A 24,419-nucleotide genomic window follows, 5' to 3' on the forward strand; every position below is an offset into this window, starting at 1 on the left:
ATTTAACATGACTGCATCTCACTGAATAGCAGGCTAAAAGGAAAACAACTTTATTTGGTTGAAATTCCCCAACAAGGCTCAAAGGAGTCTGAAGAGTAGCCTGTTTGGCACCGCTCAACACAATCACTCCGTCCATGAGGGCTGGAAGGCTGTGTTCGGGGCTGCACAGACAGCCATTGTTAATAAAGGCAATCCACATTGCATTGACAACATGTTTGCCTATTCTATTGCATATTGTTATAAGGGAAGAAAATGTGCTTACATGTTGGGTAGACTACACACTTTCCCTAACCTGGAGGTGGGAAAAAAGCAGGAACTCGATGACAACCATGTAGGCCTATCTATAGAATAGAATACATTCAAGATCCTGTTTATCCTGTAATATTCCTTCAGTAATTAAAATAAACAAAACCGACAGAGAATCAGTATGGGGTACAGAAAAGATAACTTTAATATAGAACATTTACAAGCTGTGTGGAGTTGTGGACTCCAGTCAAAAGGGTACTGGCTGTGGCTGGTATGGTAGCTGAGGCGTACTGGAGTGACACAGTTGGGCTGGGGGGCGGCTACACGTACCACAGGAAGCCAAAGCGCTTGTGGAGAAGCTCTTCACGGGGTCGAAGGTTAAACAGCTCCTCTGTGAGGGGGGCCACCCAGCGGTCTGTGTGGAAGACATTCTCGCCCACCTAGACGGAAACAAATAGGAGCTTAGTATTCACCATCACCGTAGAATAAGCAGCATTACTTTTCTTGCTTCCATTTCGGTGCATATTCTAGAACATTCAGAACTACCATTTGCCGCTTCATGACAATTGACAAATAAAACAGATGTGTGTCTGTCTAGACTGAAATGGAATCAAGCTTCTCTTTACCTTCCAGCCTGGGACATCTTTCATTACAACTGCTTCCTCCTCCAGATTCTCCCTCAGCATCCGTAGTTGCCTAGAGAGAAGAAAAAAATCTGCTAAATTTAGACCTCCTAAAACAGATAATCCACGGGCAGTAACTAGGCTTCCATCAAATTGACGACAGATGTTCATGTGAATATTCTAAATTCTGCATGAAGAAAATATTCAAATTTTCCCAACAGTGTTGTTTCCATTAAACTGACTTATTGCGGATCAAAAATAAATAAATTGCATGATGTAGTCCACACATTTTTTACTTTTCCCGCTTAAATTTTTTATGTAACGAATAAAAAGTTCAATGTGCTTCCCTCGCATTTTTATCTGTGCTGATAATTGTCACAAACACTTAAATAGTAAATGTGCCTACTCTGGTCTTGGCATGGTCGCTCTAGCCAATAGCACGCAGATACAGTGCAGGTATGTGCAGGTAGGCTAGTCTACATGATGAGATTATTACAGTGCCTTGCAAAAGTATTCATCCCCCTTGGTGTTTTTCCTATTTTGTTGCATTACAACCTGTAATTTAAATGTATTTTGATTTGGATTTCATGTAATGGACATACACAAAATAGTCCAAATTGGTGAAGTGAAAAAAATGACTTGTTTCAAATAATTCAAGAAAATTAAAAACTGAAAATTGGTGCGTGCATATGTATTCACCCCGTTTGCTACGAAGCCCCTAAATAAGATCTGGTGCAACCAATTACTTTCAGAAGTCATATAATTAGTTAAATTAAGTCCACCTGTGTGCAATCTAAGTGTCACATGATCTGTCACATGATCTCAGTATATCTACACCTGTTCTGAAAGGCCCCAGAGACTGCAACACCACTAAGGGGCACCACCAAGCAAGCGACACCATGAAGACCAAGGAGCTCTCCAAACAGGTCAGGGACAATGTTGTGGAGAAGTACAGATCAGGGGTGGGTTATAAAAAATATATCAGAAACTTTTAACATCCCACAGAGCACCATTAAATGGAAAGAATATGGAAAGAATATGGCACCACAACAAACGTGCCAAGAGGGCCGCCCACCAAAACTCATAGACCAGGCAAGGAGGACATTATTCAGAGAGGCAACAAAGAGACCAAAGATAACCCTATAGGAGCTGCAAAGCTCCACAGCGGAATTAGAGTATCTGTCTATAGGACCACTTTAAGCCGTACACTCCATAGAGCTAGGCTTTACGGAAGAGTGGCCAGAAAAAAGCCATTGCTTAAAGAAAGAAATAAGCAAACACATTTGGTGTTTGCCAAAAGGCATGTGGGAGACTCCCCAAACATATGGAAGAAGGTACTCTGGTCAGATGAGACTAAAATGTAGCTTTTTGGCCATCAAGGAAAACGTTATGTCTGGCGTAAACCCAACACCTCTCATCACCCCGAGAACACCACCCCACAGTGAAGCATGGTGGAGGCAGCATTATTCTTGAGCATCATTCTTGAGGGAAACCTGTTTCAGTCTTCCAGAGATGTGAGACTGGGACAGAGGTTCACCTTCCAGCAGGACAATGACCCTAAGCATACTGCTAAAGCAACACTTGAGTGGTTTAAGGGGCAACATTTAAATGTATTGGAATGGCCAAGTCAAAGCCCAGACCTCAATCAAATTGAGAATCTGTGGTATGACTTAAAGATTGCTGTACACCAGCGGAACCTATCCAACTTGAAGGAACGGGCAAAACTCCCAGTGGCTAGATGTGCCAAGCTTATAGAGACATACCCCAAGAGACTTGCAGCTGTAATTGCTGCAAAAGGTGGCTCTACAAAGTATTGACTTTGGGGGGGGTGAATAGTTATGCATGCTCAAGTTCTGTTTGTCTTGTTTCTTTCACAATAAAAAATATTTTGCATCTTCAAAGTGGTAGGCATGTTGTGTAAATCAAATGATACAAACCCCCCAAAAAATCAATTTTAATTCCAGGTTGTAAAGGCAACAAAATAGGGAAAATACCAAGAGGGGTGAATACTTTCGCAAGCCACTGTATGTATTAAATAGATTTATATTTTTCCCAAACGGTAGTCAAGCATCGACCGTCATGTCACCAGAATAAAACCCTTGATATTTATTGGAAAGGAGCATCAAGCTCATCACTGTGCACGTTCACCACCCTGTGAAGTTCATCATAACTTATTTCATCGGTAGCCTAAACTGCATGGTTTCCCCGAGTCGTAAAAGATAGTAAGTAGCCTAACTCAGGTTTGATCACTAGTTTCTCCTTTCATCTGTGGCGCTGCTTTCCTGTGCTAGTCTACAAGTGCTGCACTATCATATCAGCTGCTTAATTAGCCATATAAGCCAAACAGCTGTACAGACTAATAATATTACCTAATTAGGAAAAAGAATGCTTTACTTCACTCCCTTACTCATACAAGTAATCTGATTATGTAATGCATTACCCCCAACACTGTTCATTGGCAAAATTGGCACATCACCTTTACCCCTGTTGAAGTAGCCTCTGACTCTCTCTCTCTTACCTCCGGTCCTGCTCTGCTTGCAGCAAAGGCAGAAGAGCTATCCTCGCTTCCAGCTCCTCAATCTGCAACCGCCTACAATGCACCAGCAGAACATAACGTAAGGACATTGAGCAACAATAACTCATCACAATGATCTGAATTGGTACAATGAATCAGTGACATTAACTGTATTTTGGCAATTCTTACCTCCTCTCCCTGTTCCATTTGAAGAGTCTCCAATAACCGAAACACATGACACCAACTCCAATGGTGAGCATGCTATACCCTGAAAATAAGAATGTATATTCATTGTCAGCCATTTATTTCAGCAAGATAAGAATCACCACAACCAATTTGACCACTAATGCAAGTTACTAATCAGGTTTCCATCCAACCTTTATGCGAGTAAAGTACAAATCGGATAAAAAAATAATAAAAAAGTGTGAACAGGCCTTTTGTTGTAATGTTTGAGTCACTCAAATATCACATGAATACACATTAGACATGGCAAAATGTGTAGAATTTAAGAAAATTAGCTTTAAAGCTGCAATATGTAACTTTTTGGGTGCCCTGACCAAATTGACATAGAAATGTGAGTTATAGATGTAACTCGCATTGAAAGCAAGTCTAAGAAGCCGTAGATAGATTTTATGTGTGCTATTTCTACGCTTCCCATGCTTAAGATAAACAAAGTAAAATATGAGAAAAAAAATTGTACACCAGCTTCAAACAGCTGAAAATCTATTTTTTTTGGTTATGGAAAACATATTTCACATCGGTTTATATTGTACAATGATTCTCTACACTATACTTACTAGTTGTCACAAACTTAAATTAGGCAAACTGCCATGAACAGTGTTTGTGCTCATAGAAATAGACGGATGGGGCACAAGATGTTCCCCAATGCTGGAAGGGGGGCCTGAGTGAAAAAGTTTGGGAACACCTGATGTAGACTAGCCTACCTGCACTGTATCTGCGAGCTGTTGACTAGAGCGCATATGCCAATATACCAGAGTGGGCACACTCACTATTTAAAATTCGATGGAAACTCATTTAACTTCTATTGTTTTATTCGGTACGTGAGAATTTAACCGCAAAATGTATGTTTATGTGCACTACTTCATCATGCAAATACTTTTATCCGCAACAAGTCAATTTGATGGAAACGCATCTCTGGTGGTTAAATGCACATTGTTGTTATGATGAGTTTCGAATATTCGCATGAAAATCTTTCGCCAATTGGATGGAAACCTAGCTACTACTGTTTTGTTGTTTGATCTGTTAATTGTTTACATTACTGCGCCATGCATGGCATACATTCTAATAGAGCCAACACAAACCCAATTTTCAAACAACTGACAAGGGAGAATATACATGTCCAAGATGTTTCACTGATTAGACTTCACCATAAAACTAGGCAACTGATTAGTTTGCCAGCTAAGCTAGCGAGCTAAACGAACCAACTTTAGTTGGTAGCAACTACACTTCGCTACATCGGTTTCCATATTTATAAAGTACAATAGTGGGATAATAAACATGGTAACAACTATTTAATGTGTAGAATAAATAGCTAATATCACTAGCTAGCTAAAACATTGAACTTGTTAGCCACTAGCATTGGCGTAATTGTTTGACTGTACAATGATCTACTCAGAACCTCGCCGATTACAACTGTAACTAGTATACTGACCAGAAAGTCCCCGTTTCGGGAGATTTCTCTTATAGTCGACAGGGCCATAACCTCCCGGAGGAGGCATGTCCTGCATCACCTTGAACGCCGCCATCTTCCACTCCTTCCCTTCTCCAAAACAGACCGGGGCGTGACGGTTTTGACTAGGTGGTATACAGCTACGACCGGAAGTGACTTTTTCGTAGAAGGTTACTCCTCGATCACCCCCACAATGTTTTGCGTGTTGGAACACCAGAAGTACATTCGTTTGGAACTCTGCGTTGCAGAGGCAGTTGCAGTGCGTTCTGTTCTGTGTGGCGCATACGTTGGATTTATCGAATACATCAAATTGTATACAAACTGCTTGACAGAAAGGGTAGCAGAAGGTGAATGTTGAACTTCTGTTGCACACATATCCAGATGATGCTGCGCAATAACGCCTCGATCACACCGAGTGTCTTTCGCAAAATGGTAAGCAACATCATCTGGATATGTGCCCAACAACATTCACCTTCTGCTACCCTTTCTGCCATGCCTTCAACACATACACGTTATGCATATGTTCGACAACATACTGCAAGGCAAACGTAGCGTTCCATTGGAAATGAATCTTCTTTTGGTGTACCACAACGCAAAAACCCAAACCTTGTCTGTGTAATTGAGGCGTTAGGATATTTTGTGCAGCAGGTTAGGAGAATAAGGTTACATTAGGAAAACGTTTAGGGTTGGTAAAATGCTATCCTACCCTGCTACGAAAGGTAACTTTCGGTCATCTGAGCGTGATATATTAATTAATCTACTTCTAGTCTAGCGCGACAAACCACAGGAGAATGGGCTCTTTCGCCCCTGGCCAAGCAAAAGTATCATTGAAAATCAAGTCCTGAAAAAGAATACTATGACAGGCAGAGTCAACAATTTAATGACACATTCCCACTAAATGAAAGGGTTCAAATTACTTCGTCTTTTTATTGGTACTTCTTGGAGCTGGGAAACATTAAACCAAACAAATTGGACAATCCGTTTCCATGAAGGGATGGGAGTGTTACGCTTGACAGTGAAGAGCCCAAGCTACCCTAAGAAACAGGGTGGTTGCTGGCGGTCAGTGTTGTGTAGTGGTTCTGTGGCCCAACTTCAGTTCTTGCGCTAGGTGTCATGTTTTTCATATTTCTTAGCGATGGCATCTGAACTAGCACTGAAAATTATTTCCTAAACAATTTTGACAGCAGTAGACAGAAACCCAAACACAGATGTTAATTCATTTATAAACCACATAGCAGGCCTATGGAACTTTTACAGAAGAGAATTACAGTAGAAGAGAACAAAACTGAAAAGCTGGTATGAGACTGCACTTGAGGAAGTAAAAGGAGCCTACAGGAGCACTGTAGTAAACCCAATTACCTCACCACAGGCCTGTCTGGGATATTGGTCCTGATGCCAAGCATACAAAATCAATGGGTGATTTCAATATAAGACATGTTTATTCTCTCCTCTGTCTTTTGTAAATCCTCAAACTTCGCCAAAAAGTTGCTGTACCTAACCAAGCTTCATGACATGGCAACCAAAAACCTAAACTTGAAATGTACCTGAGCAGGTGACAATACCTGCAATGTTAACTTTTTTTCTTATCACCAGATGAGAACTTTTTGTAAAATGATCTGGGATATGAATCCTGTGAGTCTAGAGTATCGTCTTCCACTGTAACTTTGTTTGCATGTAATTCAGACAGTCTTTATTATGCCACTAGTTCTCTTTACAGACATGTTATTACACATATGAAGGGACAACTCGGGAATTAAATAATGTAAAACCAAAGCAGAGGCTACAGACAAAAATATAATAAAGAGATCCTCTCTACTTGTTCTGCTTATGTGAAACATATGAATGGAGAGAAGCTGTCAAACTCTGTAAGTAGCTGAATAACATACATGGTGGGGGGGGGAAATCTTCACTTAAAAAAAAAAAAAAATGTGTATGAGGCTAGTATTAATTGTTCAGTTTTTAAAACCATAACACCACGACAGGAATTGTTCATTTATACATCAGTCCCAAACAATAACCAATAACTTACTGTAAATACCCAACAAATCTAAATCAACTGTTACTGGGTTTATGCACTGAAAACATCACTGCTAAGTTTTTCTTTAAAAGGAGAATTTTCCTTTTCTATAAGCAAATAGCATGTTATAGAAAGGTCTAGACACTTTTTTTCTTCAGTTTCACTTGTTTTTGAGAAACTTACCCCAAACAGCCATTCACTTCCTCATTCTCGTTGTGCCATACGGGGGGGGGGGGGGGCTCTGAAAAGACATGAACAAATGCTCCAAAAACACCCATTTAGAAACTGAAATGCTCTATTGTGATGCAGGTCTTTAGATGTTGTACAAAACGGAATATAACATTGCGGATAAAGTTTGGAATGACACAATTGCATGTGTACAATATCTAAAGACCTGCATCACTGTACTGAGAGCGTTTCTGTATTTAGGTGTTTTTGGAGCGATTGTTCATGTTTTTCCAGAGCCCCCCGTACTGGACAATGAACACGAGGAAGTGAATTGTTGATTCAGGTAAGTACACTTTTTTTTTAAAGGAAATCGCAAAAAGTGTGTGGACTCTTCTATAACATGCAATTTACATCAAAAATAGAGATTTGGTTGTAAAAAGCTAACTTCTCATTTAAAGAGGATGTTTATTGATCATATTTTTTGTCTTTTATCTTTTTTTAGGGTACTCTTGAATATAAGGCAAACAGTTCAAGCTAGTCAGTCATTTAATCTTAAAACACACCTCGACGATTTGTCTGCATCCCATTGCTGAGTCTATGATGACAGAAGGGCAATCGGCTCATCGTTCCGTCCAATAGGTAAAGCTCCATACATCGTTTTCATGGTCGGATATCAACGCACAGTTGGCAGCACGCCATCTCATGAGTTCTTGAGAGAAAAGCAACATTCTCAAACCATCATGAACTCGCAGACATCATGGCTGACGAACATATGGAAGGAAGCCCTTGAGGCACATTCATTTTTTTCCTTCGGAGTAAATCGCTGTTTGTGCACACTGACCAAACATCGGTCAACTTCATAAGAAACAATAGGACATGAAAAATAACACAAGAGAAACAAAAACACTCGGCAAGAAAAGAAAGGAGAATGCTTCTCCTCAAAAGTTTGAAGACTGCGGTTTCCTTAACTGTAAATTGCATTGTTTGCATCGACAACAGTAGCTATTGGTAAAAGGCTATTGATAATGATAATGAGTATGAGATTATTATTTCCACGTGTTAGCTGCCTGGGAGATGGAGCGCGAGGGGATCATGTCCAGGAGGTACTCTCTCTGACGGGCGTCCACTGTGGATGAGGTCTTATGGACTGGCAGGCTGGGATTCACATAGGCCATGGTGACACCTGGAGAGAAAGAGGGGAGAGGGGACAGTCTCTGAATGGGAGGGTGCATTGAGCAGAATAAAACACACACACACAAATAACATTGATATCATAGCAGGGAAATCATGGACTGAAGCAGAAAGAAGGAATCAGAGCATTGGGGACACAAAGAGCAGTCAGATGCCTAGTCCAAAAACAATCCCTGGCCTCTTACGCAGGTGTAAGCAATGTTGTGATCCATCTAACCCTCTGATGGCCGTAAAGGAGCTCCAGCCATATTGCTTAAATAGTTGTACTTACTCATTGAGACCTGCAAACATCACGGTGGAGGTGATTAGTAAAAGGGGCTAGGGGATATTTTTTTGGACAGGACAAAAGTTCAGGGTGTAGAGGTTGGGGGGGGGGGGGGGCAGTGAGGTGTGGTGGTGGGTTGGGGTCCGAGACGGTGTTAGTCTACCTGTGTTGATGTTGTTCTGCTTCCTCCATGCAGTGGCTTGGGCGCTACCACTGCTGCTGTTCCCACTGGAGCTGCCCTTTGAACCCTGGGCAGTCGAGCGCACATGGGCATGCTTACCTGGCCGGCTGACCAAGCCTGCAGCGGCCACTGCACTCTGCAGCTGAGAGGAGGAGGAGAAAGAGTGGGACACGCCCCTCACCCCCACCCCCACAGACGGGACACCGCCACGGGAGAGCTGGCCCTGAGGGAGAAGGAAAAAGAAGATTGAGTGACAAGATCTGTGTGACAAGAACACACAACACAAGCCAAGGGAACCATTGGGCTGTTGCAGATGGGGAGGTTCAAGTCCCTATTGAGACACCATGGTAGAATGTAGGGATGTATTGCAAGAGGAAATGGTAGAATGCTGATCTAATGGGAAAGATGGGGTGATCTGTGGCTGAATGTTGGAATGAATGAGTGATGGGATAAATACATACACACATGCACAGTGTAAAGGTTTGAGGTCCTCTAATCAGGGGTGAGGGTGCGTTTAGTTATGTATGTTTTGTGTTTTGGTTTCACGCTGTGAGCGAAGTGTGTGCTGGTCCTGGTGGTTATGGGTGCACTTGCTTCCATGCCTGCCCGGGCGTCGGCGGGTCTTGGTCCTTCCCGGCCTTGGAAAATCCCTTCGAGCCGGGGGCTTCGCCCTGCCAGCAATCTCAGGCCGGGTGGGGGCGAGCGTAACCACTGATCAGAACACCCACTGATGGGAGCAGCCATTTGTATTAAGCAGCCATTTGTATTGATTTTGTATTGTAGTTGTTATTTTTTTTAAAAAGGGAACCATATGTACGTGAATATTATAACCGTCTATATCTAATTGAATGTGACAGGACCTGTAATTGAATGTGACAGGACCTGGAGTGGCACAGGTGATGATGTGACAGTTTCAGGGAACTGCTGAGTAGTGCGTCACCCCTACCTGTTTGATGTTGGTGGAGTGGTGGCGTGCAATGCTCTGTCCTCTGTTGTGCTGTTGGTGATGGTGCTGGTGATGCAGAGAGGAGGCCCTAGCCTGGGCCTGAGCCTGTTTCAGCTGCTGGGACACTAGATGCTCCGCCTTCACCGACGGAGAGGTGGATGAGGAGGAGAAAGAGGAGGAGGGGGTGTGAGAGACAGGGGAGGCAGCCTGCCGGAGGATCTGCTGCTCTATCTCCTGCTCCTGCTGCAGGGCCTTGACAAACGCAGCCTTCAGCCTATTGGTGTGCTCGGCCTTCAGGGCCTTCTTCTGATTGGAAGACATGCAATCTGCACAGAGGATGGTCCCGCCCTTGGCCTTGTCTTGCCTCCAACGGCAGGTAAAATCGGTGCTGCACTGGGTGCAGGTGAAGGGCTCTTTGATGGCGGGCTTGACCGGGGGCTTCCCTGTTTTAGCTGGGGAAGACAAAAAGGATAGCGCGGCGGGGGGAGGGGTGGGTAAGAAAGTGATAGTGATATTATTGTGTAAATTAATTGTACGTAATATGATGGAATACTGTATGTAGTGTTTGCACCTCTGATGGTATCGTGTTATATAGTGTTTACACAAGCATAATATGTACAGTACCTCTCATCATGGAGTCCAGCAGGTTCTGAACCACATCCTCCAGGCCCACCAGGTAGATGAACTCGTTGTTGGCTGCCGAGGGCAGGAAGTTTAGCTCTGGGGTGGGAAGTTTGGGAGGAGGAATCTCCAGAAGGGTCTTCTCCAGCTGCTTACGCAGGGCTAGCTTAGCTGCGGCCTGACAGGCGGCAGGAGAGCCGTTCACGTTGACCACAGACACACTGCTGTTTCCAGACTGGGAGGTCATAGAAGGCACCTTCATGTTAGTTGGGGAGGCCTGGGGGAGAGAGGAATGAGAAGGGGTTGAGAGGGAGAAAGAGGGGGGTAGGATCTTTTTATTTGATTTGACCTTTATTTAACCAGGCAAGTCAGTTAAGAACAAATTCTTATTTACAATGACAGCCTTCCCCCGGGCCAAACCCGAACGACGCTGGGCCAATTGTGCGCCGCCCTATGGGACTCCCAATCACGGCCGGTTGTGATTCAGCCCGGGATCGTCACCGGGTCTGTAGTGACGCCTCTAGCACTGCGATGCAGTGCCTTAGACCGCTGCGCCACTCAGGAGACAAGTGGGGAGAGGTGTCCAGTTGAGGTTGTCACGCAAATACAGCATGACAGATCAGATTCATTAAAACTGGGTCACATTCAGGGGAAAGGGTAGCTGAGTTTGAGTGGTTCAATATATCTGAAACATGAATGCAATTGGGTTGAGTAATCAAATCTGCAAGTCTCGATTGCACCACTCTATGACTCTGCACAAGCCAGAGATTATGCACAAGCTAGCTGGCTACAGTTTGTATGCACACTACAGGGACGGCCAGAAAAGGTGCAGCAGTATTAAGTGGCTAGCTAGCTAATTAGAAATTGCTAATATCATAGACAGTAGGTTGAGACGTGATACGTATTGTTTTGACTTGCTACATGACATACACAAGTACTGTATCTTGCCAGCAAGCTCGCGCTAGCAATGAAAAAGTTCAGATGACATCATGCTATGAGTTTATTAAATGCATTGCGTGTGTGTTCTAAATTATAAATATATAAATGATCAAATTTGAGGTAAATTTACCATAACCACTTTTGACCATCCTGTTCGGTGAAAAGAAATAGAGATTGGTAGTTGTGCCAGTTTTAAGACGAGTCAAGTGTGAACCACATCTAGTGGGCATCAGCTGATCAAAACCGGAATGTTGCAAAACACTTAATGGATTTAATCTTTCGTGAACAAGATCCGTTTTCACATGCACATTCAATGCACTTACCATCAAATGAGTACAACTACTACTACTATTAGAGCTTCCTCTCCATCTTCACTAAATTATTGCTAGTAGTCGCTAAAATGATTTCTACAATGTTAAAAGGGAAAATCCACACCCAATTTTTTTTCTTTTCTTTTTTCTCTCCATTAGTCCACTGATTCAGTGTCAGTAGTCAGCAGTCAAGTTTTCAAGATATTGAACTTTCAAGAACAAAAGTGTCACCTGGCACGTCATCAGTACTTTAGTCCTCCATAAAAAAAAATGTTATGGAGTTTAAAAAGTTTTACTTTAATATTTAAAGCAGAGCAGTAACATATAGTCAAAGTTAAATTTAGTAAAATAATTGGTCTGATTACTTTGATAGACGACTTTATCAAACTTTATAACTTTGAATTGTGGGGCAGTTAGATCACAAAAATGTCTAAACAACAATTGAAAGAAGAAAGACAGGGATCTTCTGTCAGAAGACGGCAATAAAGGACGCGATGCGGACAACCCCCTTTCGGAAAGCAAAGCAACTGAATCATATTCATGCTGTGGGTTTCAGATAAATAGATACGCGATACACTTTTGTAAAGCATTCAGTGTAAATTAAGTTTGATTTGACGTTTTAGGCTATTATTTGGGGAGAGAAATATGATGGTGCAGCTAGTGATGACAGCTCTTTAAAAGTATTTTTGTGTTAGTTGAAGAACTATGTAGAATAGGTTCGTATGTAGACCTATTGATAACTAGCTATAATTCTATCTAATAAATAACCTCTCACAATTACTGAACCACACAACTACTGACCCAACAACTACTGACCACTTCCACACAACTATTAACCAAAACTACTGACCACAACTATCAACCGCAACTACTGACCACACAACTACTGACCACAAAGACAAAACTACAACTACTGAACCGCAACTATCAACCAAAACCACTGACAACTACTGAACCACACAACTATTAACCAAAACTACTGACCACAACCACACAACTACCAACCACAACTACTGACCACAACTATCAACCGCAACTACTGACCACAACCACACAACTACTGTCCTAACCTACTGAACACAACCACATAACTACTGTCCTAACCTACTGAACACAACCACACAACTACTGACCACAACTACTGAAGCACACATCTACAGTTGAAGTCGGAAGTTATAATTCACTGTATCATAATTCCAGTGGGTCAGAAGTTTACATACACTAAGTTGACTGTGCCTTTAAACAGCTTGGAAAATTCCAGAAAATGATGTCATGGCTTTAGAAGCATCTGATAGGCTAATTGACATCATTTGAGTCAATTGCAGGTGTACCTGTGGATGTATTTCAAAACCTACCTTCAAACTCAGTGCCTCTTTGCTTGACATCATGGGAAAATCAAAAGAAATCAGCCAAGACCTCAGAATTTTTTTTGTAGACCTCCACAAGTCTGGTTCATCCTTGGGAGCAATTTCCAAACGCCTGAAGGTACCACATTCATCTGTATAAATAATGGTACGCAAGTATAAACACCATGGGACCACGCAGCCATCATACCGCTCAGGAAGGAGACGCATTCGGTCTCCTATAGATGAACGTACTTTGGTGCGAAAAGTCAATCCCAGAAAAACAGCAAAGGACCTTGTGAAGATGCTGGAGGAAACAGGTACAAAAGTATCTATATCCACAGTAAAACGAGTCCTATATCAACATAACCTGAAAGGCCGCTCAGCAAGGAAGAAGCCACTGCTCCAAAACCGCCATAAAAAAGCCAGACTACGGTTTTCAACTGCACATGGGGACAAAGATCGTACTTTTTGGAGAAATGTCCTCTGGTCTGATGAAACAAAAATAGAACTGTTTGGCCATCGTTATGTTTGGAGGAAAAAGGTGAATGCTTGCAAGCCGAAGAACACCATCCCAACCGTGAAGCACGGGGGTGGCAGCATCATGTTGTGGGGGTGCTTTGCTGCAGGAGGGACTGGTGCACTTCACAAAATAGATGGCATCATGAGGGAAGAGGGAAATTATGTGGATATATTGAAGCAACATCTCAAGACATCAGTCAGGAAGCTAAAGCTTGGTCGCAAATGGGTCTTCCAAATGGACAATGACCCCAAGCATACTTCCAAAGTTGTAGCAAAATGGCTTAAGGACAACAAAGTCAAGGTATTGGAGTGGCCATCACAAAGCCCTGACCTCAATCCTATAGAAAAATGTGTGGGCAGAACTGAAAAAGCGTGTGCAAGCAAGGAGGCCTACAAACCTGACTCAGTTACACCAGCTCTGTCAGGAGGAATGGGCCAAAATTCACCTAACTTTATTGTGGGAGCTTGTGGTAGGCTACCTGAAACATTTGACCCAAGTTAAACAATTTAAAGGCAATGCTACCAATACTAATTGAGTGTATGTAAACTTCTGACCCACTGGGAATGTGATGAAAGAAATAAAAACTGAAATAAATAATTCTCTCTACTATTGGTCTATCAAAGTAATCAGACCAACATTTAACTTAGACAATATCTGACTGCTTGGCTTAACTAAAACACACCAAATTTCTTCCATTACCACAATTTTTTTTTAAAAAAGAGTTAAAGCATGTCCCACCAATTATACTTCATGTACAATTACCATGTAGTTATTATTATTTTTTAGGAACACTACTCCTCTTACGCCGTTTAAATTAGAAACGCCATTCAAACTTTAAAACGTACAGACTGGTCTGGAATAGTGTACTTGCATACAACTTTTTGATACTATCTATACTTATTAAACTACTAAAACTTTCATCCACTTGTATGGGATTTCTTCAATATTCTAAAGCTTCCATTGTGACATCATGACTTCCAACTTTCCATTCGCTGTAAATGCAATAATGTAAATTTGCACACAAATCAGAACTTTGACCACTTTCCCAACAAGTTAGACACAAAAATGTATGCATCTTGTTCTACTTCACTGCTATTCAAATCTGGAATCAGAACATAATTATCTTCTACCAATCAAAGGTTACAGCTGTTTGTCACCGTTTAGACTGATGGAAACTTGATAGCTAACGCCAGCTAACAGCACTCTCATGTCTCGTCATTGAGCAGCACAAACGGAGCCATTGTTATGGATACCAATGCATTTCCATGGCAAAAAAGGGCCACGTAAAAACAAAAATCACAAATTCTAGTTCTCTCCTCTTTCACCATCTAAGCTATCAACTCCAAACCAACATTGAGATGTTCATACAGATGCTACTTAGATTGCTTGTCAAAATATTCTAGTCATCTCTCTTCCTTCCAGGCCTTTTCTTCTCTTGACTTTATATTGCGATTGGCAACTTTCATAAATTACGTGCATTACCACCACTGACCTCGTTTGTCTTTCAGTCACCCACGTGGGTATAACCAATGAGGAGATGGCACATGGGTACCTGCTTCTATAAACCAATGAGGAGATGGGAGAGGCAGGACTTGCAACGTGATCTGCGTCAGAAATAGAACTGATTTCTATTTTAGGCAACGCAGACGCTCGTTGGCGTGCGCGAGCAGTGAAGGTGCAATAATTGAATAACATAGATTTCTACATTTATTTTGAAACGCTCGCGTCGTGTGCGCGAGCGTCTGCGTTGCCTAAAATAGAAATCAGTTCTATTTCTGACGCAGATCACGTTGCAAGTCCTGCCTCTCCCATCTCCTCATTGGTTTATAGAAGCAGGTACCCATGTGCCATCTCCTCATTGGTTATACCCACGTGGGTGACTGAAAGACAAACGAGGTCAGTGGTGGTAATGCACGTAATTTATGAAAGTTGCCAATCGCAATATAAAGTCAAGAGAAGAAAAGGTGTGGTCAGCCTGTTAGGTATGCTGCAAGGAGGCATGAGGACTGCCGATGTGGCCAGGGAAATAAATTCCAATGTCTGTACTGTGAGATGCCTAAGACAGCGCTACGGGGAGACAGGACAGACAGCTGATGGTCCTCGCAGTGGCAGACCACGTGTAACAACACCTGCACAGGATTGGTACATCTGAACATCACACCTGCGGGACAGGTACAGGATGGCAACTACAATTGCCCGAGTTACACCAGGAACGCACAATCCCCCCATCAGGGCTCAGACTGTCCGCAATAGGCTGAGAGAGGCCTGTTGTAGGCCTGTTGTAAGGCAGGTCCTCACCAGACATCACCGGCAACAGCGTCGCCTATGGGCACAAAACCACCGTCGCTGGACCAGACAGGACTGGCAAAAAGTGCTCTTCACTGACGAGTCGCGGTTTTGTCTCACCAGGTGTGATGGCCCGATTTGCGTTTATCGTCATCCCGATTTGCGTTTATCGTCAAAGGAATGAGTGTTACATCGATTTGGAGGTGGAGGGTCCGTCATCATCGGACTGAGCTTGTTGTCATTGCAGGCAATCTCAACGCTGTGCGTTACAGGGAAGACATCCTCCTCCCTCATGTGGTACCCTTCCTGCAGGCTCATCCTGACATGACCCTCCAGCATGACAATGCCACCAGCCATACTGCTCGTTCTGTGCGTGATTTCCTGCAAGACAGGAATGTCAGTGTTCTGCCATGGCCAGCGAAGAGCACGGATCTCAATCTCATTGAGCATGTCTGGGCTAGGGCCATTCCCCCCAGAAATGTCCGGGAACTTGCAGGTGCCTTGGTGGAAGAGTGGGGTAACATCTCACAGCAAGAACTGGCAAATCTGGTGCAGTCCATGAGGACGAGATGCACTGCAGTACTTAATGCAGCTGGTGGCCACACCAGATACTGACTGTTACTTTTGATTTTGACCCCCACTTTGTTCAGGGACACATTATTCCATTTCTGTTAGTCACATGCCTGCGGAACTTGTTCAGTTTATGTCTCAGTTGTTGAATCTTGTTATGTTCATACAAATATTTACACGATAAGTTTGCTGAAAATAAACGCAGTTGACAGTGAGAGGATGTTTCTTTTTTTGCTGAGTTTATATATAATTTTGGAACTATAACTATTTAAAATGTGCATAAACACAGCAGACATTGTGGGTTTGAATGAGAACCATAGGAATACAAATGGTTCTGCTCCTTGGCCAATTAAGCTACAAGACCAACTTCAAAACATTCAGGCTATGCTAACTTCAAGTTCTTTAGAATCTTTATCAACTACCTACATATACATTTGCATAAATTAGCATAAAGTAACATAACAACAGTAACTCTTGAACCGTTCAAGCTAGATACACCAAACCAACTTGCACATGTTCTGGCTATCTTAACTTCAAATTCTTTAAAAAGTTAATCAACTATAACTGTATAAATTAGCATACAAATGTCCCACCAACAGTAGATTAAGGCAGCCCCCCACACCTCTCTGATTCAGAGGGGTTGGGTTAAATGCGGAAGACACATTTCAGTTGAACGCATTCAGTTGGTCAACTGACTAGGTATCCCCCTTTCCTAACTCTTGAACTGTTCAAGCTGGAGACACCAAAGCAATTTTCACATGTTCAGGCTATTCTATCCACTGCCACAAAAATACTGAAGGAAGTCACAATTTTCATTAATGGAAAAACCCCCATCTAGTTGTTATTATTATCATCACAAACTTGATGCTCTTAAAAGAGGCAGTGTACAATTTTCAATGCATCTCAATAGGGAAATTATGTTTTTAAATCATGTAGAAACCTAATATTCCACAAATTACTTTTTCATTTCAATCACAGGTATTTATATCAACATTTTAGGTTTTTATGATAATAAAATGTATTTACAGGGTTACATATTAGGTGAGGGCACAACATGTGCTTCAGAAGTAGCTAGAATTCATATAGGCTGTATTTGAATCGATAAAAAAATAAAATAAAAATAGAGCCCTGCCTCGGACCCACCCACCTGTGAGATGTTGACAAGCAGGCTGGCATTGTTGATGTTTCCCACCCTGATGAGGCCAGACTGCATGAGGCCTCTCTGGGCCTGGGTGCCGGGTACGTTGGCCCTGGAGGCCAGCAGCAGGGGAGGGGGGCCAGAGCCTCCAGAGCCAGACCCTGACAGTTGCTGCTGTTGCTGCTGCCGGAGAGACTGGATCTGCTGAGGAGACACAGCGATTGGCTACAAAGGGGGTCAGGGGAGAGAATTGGGAGAGATTGGACCGAGGAGGAGAAGAGGGACAGGGCAGGGATAAAGAGGGCCAACATTGGACAGAGAGAGGGCATATAGAAGAAGAGAGCATTGGACAGTCGTGCTCATGGGACAGAAGAGGATGAGGGACACAGCAGCAATATGTGAGGGAGGGTGGAGAGATAAGGGGGGGGATGAAAGAGACCGAGACAAAAAGAGAGAGAGAGAAAAGAAAAAACAGGTGAATGTAGTCAAAAACACAAAAGTCAGTCATGAGTAGTGAGTATTAATATCCTCTGATGACCAGTTTGGCAGGTAGATTGTGGTCTCTCGTACCTGTGCCCCTCTAACCAGGGGTGGCATGATGATCTGGGAGTTGTGGGGGCCATGTTTGGAGGAGATCTGCTGCCCGCCCCTCACCAGAGGAGGTGGAATGACTGTGCCTGAACTCCTACTTGACCCCACCTGGGGATGAAATAAAGTCTTCGGACTCATGTCTCGGTCTTAAACTAAATGATGAAATGAACAGAAACGTGGTAAACATGAAGAAAAAAAACGTGTGTGTGCATACAAGCTTGTTCGTGTGAGAGAGAAGTCTGACCTGCTGGGAGCCTTTGCTGGCTGTAATGGATCCCCGGATCAGAGATGGAGGAGCTGCAGAACCTGACGATACTGAGGGCTGTGGAACAAGACAGAGATGGATAGAATGAGCTGGGTATGTGTGTGTCTATTTGTACGTTTGCGGAAGTATGCGTCTGGGTGAATGTATTTGTGTTTTACCTGTGTGGCTTTTTCTGTATCTTGTGTGTGTGTGTGTGTGTGTGTGTGTGTGTGTGTGTGTGTGTGTGTGTGTGTGTGTGTGTGTGTGTGTGAGAGAGAGAGAGAGAGAGCGAGAGAACTGGGATCTGAACTCCAGTTTTCCACTTTGGGAAACCAAATTCCTTCTTGGGCAGAGGGTGACACTGATTTTATGTCACAGGGCAGGGCTACCTCATCACGACAACTCACCTTGGCTACATGCGTCCATACCTTCTGCAGTGTGTCCTTCTGTGTCTGGCTCTGTCGTAGTTTCTTCAGCAGCACCAGCTTGGCCTCCTCCTGCCTCAGCTCCCCTTTCAACTGCTTTATGATGCGATCCCTGTCCTCTGGACTGGTCTTCTACACACAGAGACCAGATGAAGACCAATTAGACCAGAGAGAGAGACCAGCGCGAGAAAGGCCAGTACAGCAGACACAGAGAAGTAGCTAAAAAGTATTAAGTATTTGCAAAGTTGTTAATTATCTAAAATGCTGAAGTTGTCCGTGACGAGATTCGAACACGCAGCCTTTGGGTTGCAAGACCTTCGCGTTATACCTTGCCTGAAGTAACATTCTATCTTATGTAACCATACCATAAAGTAACATATCATACTAATTTGAGTGTCCCGGATTTACATTCACTATGCTACGTTTAGTCTCAGTGTATGAATAGAAAAGGTGTATACAGCAGTAGTTACATAGGATGAGCCTTATCTAGAGTACAGTGCATTCGGGAAGTTTTCAGACCCTTTGACTTTTCCCATTACAACCTTATTCTAAAATGGATTAAATGTTTTCCTCATCAATCTGCACACAATACCCCATAAATACAAAGTGAAAACAGGTTTCTAGAAAGTTTTGCCAATTTATTAAAAATAAAAACAGAAATACCTTATTTAAATAAGTATTCAGACCCTTTGCTATGAGACTTGAAATTGAGCTCAGGTGCATCCTGTTTCCATTGATCATTCTTGAGATTTTTCTACAACTTGATTTGAGTCCACCTAAAGGTCCCACAGTTGACAGTGGATGTCAGAGCAAAAATCAAGCCATATGAGGTCGAAGAAAGGGTACCATTTATGCAGCATTGAAGGTCCATAAGAACACAGTGGCCTCCATCATTCTTAAATGGAAGAAGTTTGTAACCACCAAGATTCTTCCTAGAGCTGGCAGCCCGGCCAAATTGAGCAATCGGGGGAGAAGGGCCTTGGTCAGGGAGGTGACCAAGAACCCGATTGTCACTCTGACAAAGCTCCAGAGTTCCTATGAGGAGATGGGAGAACCTTCCAGAAGGACAACCGCCTCTGCAGCACTCCACCAATCAGGCCTTTATGGTAGAGTGGCCAGACAGAAGCCACTCCTCAGTAAAATGCATATGTCAGCCCGCTTGGAGTTTGCCAAAAAGCTCCTAAAAGGACTCTGACCATGAGAAACAAAATTCTCTGGTCTGATGAAAACAAGATTGAACTCTTTGGCCTGAATGCCAAGCATCACTTCAGGAGGAAACCTGGCACTAACCCTATGGTGAAGCACGGTGGTGGCAGCATCATCATGCCGTAGGGATGTTTTTCAGCGGCAGGGACTGGGAGATTAGTTAGGATCGAGGGAGAGATGAACGGAGCAAAGTACAGAGAGATCCTTGATGGAAACCTGCTCAGGATCTCAGACTGGGGTGAAGGTTTACCTTCCAACAGAACAATGACCCTAAGCACACAGCCAAGACAACGCAGGAGTCTCTCAATGTCCTTGAGTGGCCCAGCCAGAGCCTGGACTTGAACCTGATCGAACATCTCTGGAGAGACATGAAAATAGCTGTGCAGTGATGCTCCCCATCCAACCTAACAGAGCTTGAGAGGATCTGCAGAGAAGAATGGGAGAAACTCCCCAAGTACAGGTGTGCCAAGTTGGGATGCACAATATATCGGAATAGGCCAATATTAGCAACAATGCCAACATCGGTATCGGCGCGATTTCTAGTTTGACGCCGATGTGCAAAACCGATGTCAAAGCTGATGTGCATACCTATATAACGTAGGTTAATGACGTAATGACGCCACGTAAAATTTTGCGCTATACATGCAACACAGCATTCCTAACCAAGCCCATAATGTCTGCTGTGTGGATCGAGCAGTCAACAAGTCGAGCAGTCATTTGAAAGAGTAAGAAAATCTCAGCGAGACAACTCAATGGCAAAATCCATTAACTTGCCCTTGACAATCAACCATTCTCTGTCGTGGGTGACCAAGTGCGCTATTTTTCAGATGTTGTCCTACCGGAGTTACACAGTAACACTGCCGACACAGGCTGTGAACCATGCTCGATGCAATGTACAAGGACCGCTACTTCGATGCAGACAAGAAACAGGGTTTACGTGAAATGTTACATGCACAGCTGAACAAGATGGAACCGTACACAGTGACAGTGCGCACCGAGGAAGAGGCGCCACGGACAGACAGAGCTGAAACTTCACTGCTTGACATGTTTGATGAAATCCTGGTTGAGAATGAAACGACTGAACAAATGAACAACGAAACAGCACAGCAAGTAAGTGAATGAAATAGGTTTTGATTGTTTTACTGGTAATTGGGACATAGGTAAATCCCAACAAAATAACTTTTTGGTCAGTGTGGTGTGTGTAACCTTTATTTAACTAGGCAAGTCAGTTAAGAACAAATTCTTATTTACAATGACGGCCTACCCCGGCCAAACCCGGACGACGCTGGACCAATTGTGCCCCGCGCTACGGGACTCCCAATAACGGCTGAATGTGATACAACCTGGATTCGAACCAGGGACTTTAGTGACGCCTCTTGCACTGAGATGCAGTGCCTTAGACCGCTGTGTCCATGTGTGTGCGTTAACTATTTAAACTGTACTAGAATGCTTAAAAGGCCGCTAAAAGTTTAAATATCGGTATCGTTTTTTTTGGCAAGGAAAATATTGGATATCGGTATCGGCCAAAAATGTCATATTGGTGTATCACTAGTGCCAAGCTTGTAGCGTCATACCCAAGAAGACTCAAAGCCATAATCACTGCCAAAGGTGCTTCAACAAAGTACTGAGTAAAGGGTCTGAATACTTAAGTAAATGGTATATTTCAGTTTGTTATTTGTAATATATTAGCAAAAATTGTCATTATGAGGTATTGTGTGTAGATTGATGGGGAAAAAACGATTTAATACATTTTATAGAGTAAGGCTGGAACGTAACAAAATGTGGAAAAAGGGAAGGGGTCTGAATACTTTCTGAATGCCCTGTACATATGAAGTGGGTAAAAAACGATGTAACATTATTAAAGGGACCAGTGTTCAATGACTATGTACATGGTGCAGGATTAAGTACCGGGTGGTAACAGTGACTAAAGTTCAGGGCAGGGTACTGGTATAGTTCTTTCACTAACCATAAGTAGGTCTGTGTCCAGCTCCTTGAGGTGGTTCAAGCCGTTCATCGGCGGACTGCAGGAGTCATTATCCGACAGGACAATGACATCATCGTCTGGGGACAGGGGACACTTCTCCCTCATTAAGGTGCTAATCGAAGAAGAAAATAGTGATTAATTCTACACACAATAACCTGTAATGACAAAGCAAAAACAGGTTTTTAGAAATGTTTGCTAATTAATAAAAATAAATAAACTGAAATATTACATAAGTATTCAGACCCTTTACTCAGTACTTTGCTGGTGCACCTTTGGCAGCGATTACAGCCTCGAGTCTTCTTGGATATGACGCTACATACTTTGCACTAGTCCTGAGTGCTCTGGAACTTTATGCCATTGATCTTTTTCTCAATCATAACTAGTTTCCCAGTCCCTGCCACTGATCAACATCCCCACAGCATGATGCTGCTACCATGCTTCACCGTAGGGATAGTGCCAGGTTTCCTCCAGACGAGATGTTTGGTATTCAGGCCAAAGAGTTCAATCTTGTTTTCATCAAACCAGAGAATCTTGTTTCTCAAGGTCTGAGAGTCCTTTAGGTGCCTTTTGGCAAACTCCAAGCGGGCTGTCATATGCATTTTAATGAGGAGTGGCTTCCATCTGGCCACTCTAGCATAAAGGCCTGATTGGTGGAGTGCTGTAGAGATGGTTGTCCCTGTGAAAAGTTCTCCCATCTCCACAGAGGAACTCTGGAGCTCTGTCAGAGTGACCATCGGGTTCTTGGTCACCTCCCTGACCAAGGCCCTTCTCCTCTGATTGCTCAGTTTGGCGGGGCGGCCAGCTCTAGGAAGAGTCTTGGGGGTTCCAAACGTCTTCCATTTTTTAGAATGATGGAGGCCACTGTGTTCTTGGGGACCTTCAATGCTGCAGGAATGTTTTGTTACCCTTCCCCAGATCTGTGCCTCGACACAATCCTGTCTCGGAGCTCTACAGACAATTCCTTCGACTTCATGGCTTGGTTTTTGCTCTGACATGCACTGTCAACTGTGGGACCTTATATAGAGAGGTGTGTGCCTTTCCAAATCATGTCCAATCAATTTGTAGATACATCAAGATACGTCAACCACAGGTGGACTCCAATCAAGTTGTAGATACATCAAGGATGATCAATGGAAACAAGATGCACCTGAGTTCAATTTCGAGTCTCTTAGCAAACGCTGTGAATACTTATGCAAATAAGGTATGTTTTTTATTTTTCATAAATGTGCAAAAATGACTAACGACCTGTTTTCACTTTCTCTTTATGGGATTTTGTGTGTAGATTGATGAAGGAAAAAAAGTAAATTGATCAATTTTAGAATGATGCTGTAACGTAATAAAATGTGGAAAAAGGGAAGGGGTCTGAATACTTTCTGAATGCACTGTATGTATAGCACATTATCAAGTCATCGAGTGTTAATGAAAAATAGTTTTTTGGGACGAGGATATTGAGAAAGGAGGATCAATTATCCAGGTTTAGACCATACCGTGAAATTCTACCTTACAAGCCGTTAACCAACAATGCAGTTCAAGAAGTAGAGTTTAGAAATGATTTACTAAATAAACTAAAAGTAAAAGATTTAATAAAAAGTAACAAAATAACAACAACAAGGCTATATACAGGGGGTACCGGTACAGAGTCAATGTGAAGGGGGGACAGGTTAGTCGAGGTCATTTGTACGTGTAGGTAGGGTAAAGCGACTACTCATAGATAATAAAACAGTAGCAGCAATTTAAAAAACTAGGTGGGGGGGGTCAATGTAAATAGTGCAGGTGGCACTATTTACATTGACTTGGTGCTCTGGTACTGACTTGGTGCTCTGGTACTGCTTGCTGTGCGGTAGCAGAGAGAACAGTCCACGACTTTGTTGACTGGGGCCTTTGATTTTTTGGGGGGGCCTTCCTCTGACACCGCCTAGTATATAGGTCTTGGATGTCAGGAAGCTGGGGCCCAGTGATGTACTAGGCCATACGCACTAGCCTCTGTAGCGCCTTACGGTCAGATGCCGAGCAGTTGCCATACCAGGCGGTGAAGCAACCGGTCAGGATGCTCTCGGTGGTGCAGCTGTAGAACTTTGAGGATCTGGGGACCCGTGCCAAATCTTTTCAGTCTCCTGAAGGGGAGAATATGTGCCATCTTCACGACTGTCTTGGTGTGTTTGGACCATGATAGTTTGTTGGTGATGTGGACACCAAGGAACTTGAAATTCTCGACCCGCTCCACTGCAGCCCCGTCGATGTTAATGGGGGCCTGTTTGGCCCTCCTTTTCCTGTAGTCCACGATCAGCTCCTTTGTCTTGCTCATATTAGGGAGCAGTTGTTGACCTGGCACCACACTGCCAGGTCTCTGACCTCCTCCCTATATGCTGTCTCATCATTGTCGGTGATCAGGCCTA

The 24,419-nt window shown here is 43.2% G+C and overlaps 2 protein-coding genes across 5 annotated transcripts in view; both read right to left on the minus strand.

Annotated features, from left to right (window-relative positions):
* Nucleotides 1-428: 428 nt before the first annotated feature.
* On the minus strand, nt 429-5,373 carry LOC139560470 (NADH dehydrogenase [ubiquinone] 1 alpha subcomplex subunit 13-like). Its single transcript, XM_071377283.1, has 5 exons — nt 5,057-5,373; nt 3,574-3,652; nt 3,388-3,459; nt 873-942; nt 429-686 (listed from the first exon to the last, which is right to left on the minus strand). The coding sequence occupies exons 1-5, from the start codon at nt 5,148-5,150 to the stop codon at nt 567-569; spliced, it is 435 nt and encodes a 144-aa protein (XP_071233384.1). The 5' UTR covers nt 5,151-5,373; the 3' UTR covers nt 429-566.
* Nucleotides 5,374-5,981: 608 nt separating this feature from the next.
* The window catches only part of LOC139560469 (transcriptional repressor p66 alpha-like), a 49,931-nt gene continuing 31,493 nt past the window's right edge, over nt 5,982-24,419 (minus strand). The window contains exons 3-11 of one of the 4 annotated variants that reach the window (XM_071377282.1): nt 22,006-22,135; nt 18,837-18,965; nt 18,409-18,486; nt 18,144-18,272; nt 17,583-17,777; nt 10,467-10,740; nt 9,843-10,294; nt 8,879-9,119; nt 5,982-8,442 (exon numbers count right to left, since the gene is read on the minus strand). In XM_071377282.1, coding sequence (XP_071233383.1) covers nt 8,306-8,442; nt 8,879-9,119; nt 9,843-10,294; nt 10,467-10,740; nt 17,583-17,777; nt 18,144-18,272; nt 18,409-18,486; nt 18,837-18,965; nt 22,006-22,135 — 1,765 coding nt within the window. In that variant the 3' untranslated portion in view covers nt 5,982-8,305. Of the gene's footprint in view, nt 8,443-8,878; nt 9,120-9,842; nt 10,295-10,466; nt 10,741-17,582; nt 17,799-18,143; nt 18,273-18,408; nt 18,487-18,815; nt 18,966-22,005; nt 22,136-24,419 lie in introns of all 4 variants that reach the window. The other 3 variants (XM_071377281.1, XM_071377280.1, XM_071377279.1) reach the window with 3 other exon arrangements.

This window comes from Salvelinus alpinus, chromosome 30 (genome assembly GCF_045679555.1).
Source record: "Salvelinus alpinus chromosome 30, SLU_Salpinus.1, whole genome shotgun sequence".
NCBI classification, from domain to species: Eukaryota; Metazoa; Chordata; class Actinopteri; order Salmoniformes; family Salmonidae; genus Salvelinus; species Salvelinus alpinus.

Excerpts from the sequence above, each read along its gene's own strand:
- LOC139560470 (XM_071377283.1), bottom strand. The coding sequence starts at position 5,150 with ATGGCGGCGTTCAAGGTGATGCAGGACATGCCTCCTCCGGGAGGTTAT. Across the intron at positions 3,460-3,573 it reads AAATGGAACAGGGAGAGGAG|GCGGTTGCAGATTGAGGAGC; the intron begins GTAAGAATTGCC and ends GGTGCATTGTAG. Across the intron at positions 943-3,387 it reads CAAGCAGAGCAGGACCGGAG|GCAACTACGGATGCTGAGGG; the intron begins GTAAGAGAGAGA and ends TCTTCTCTCTAG.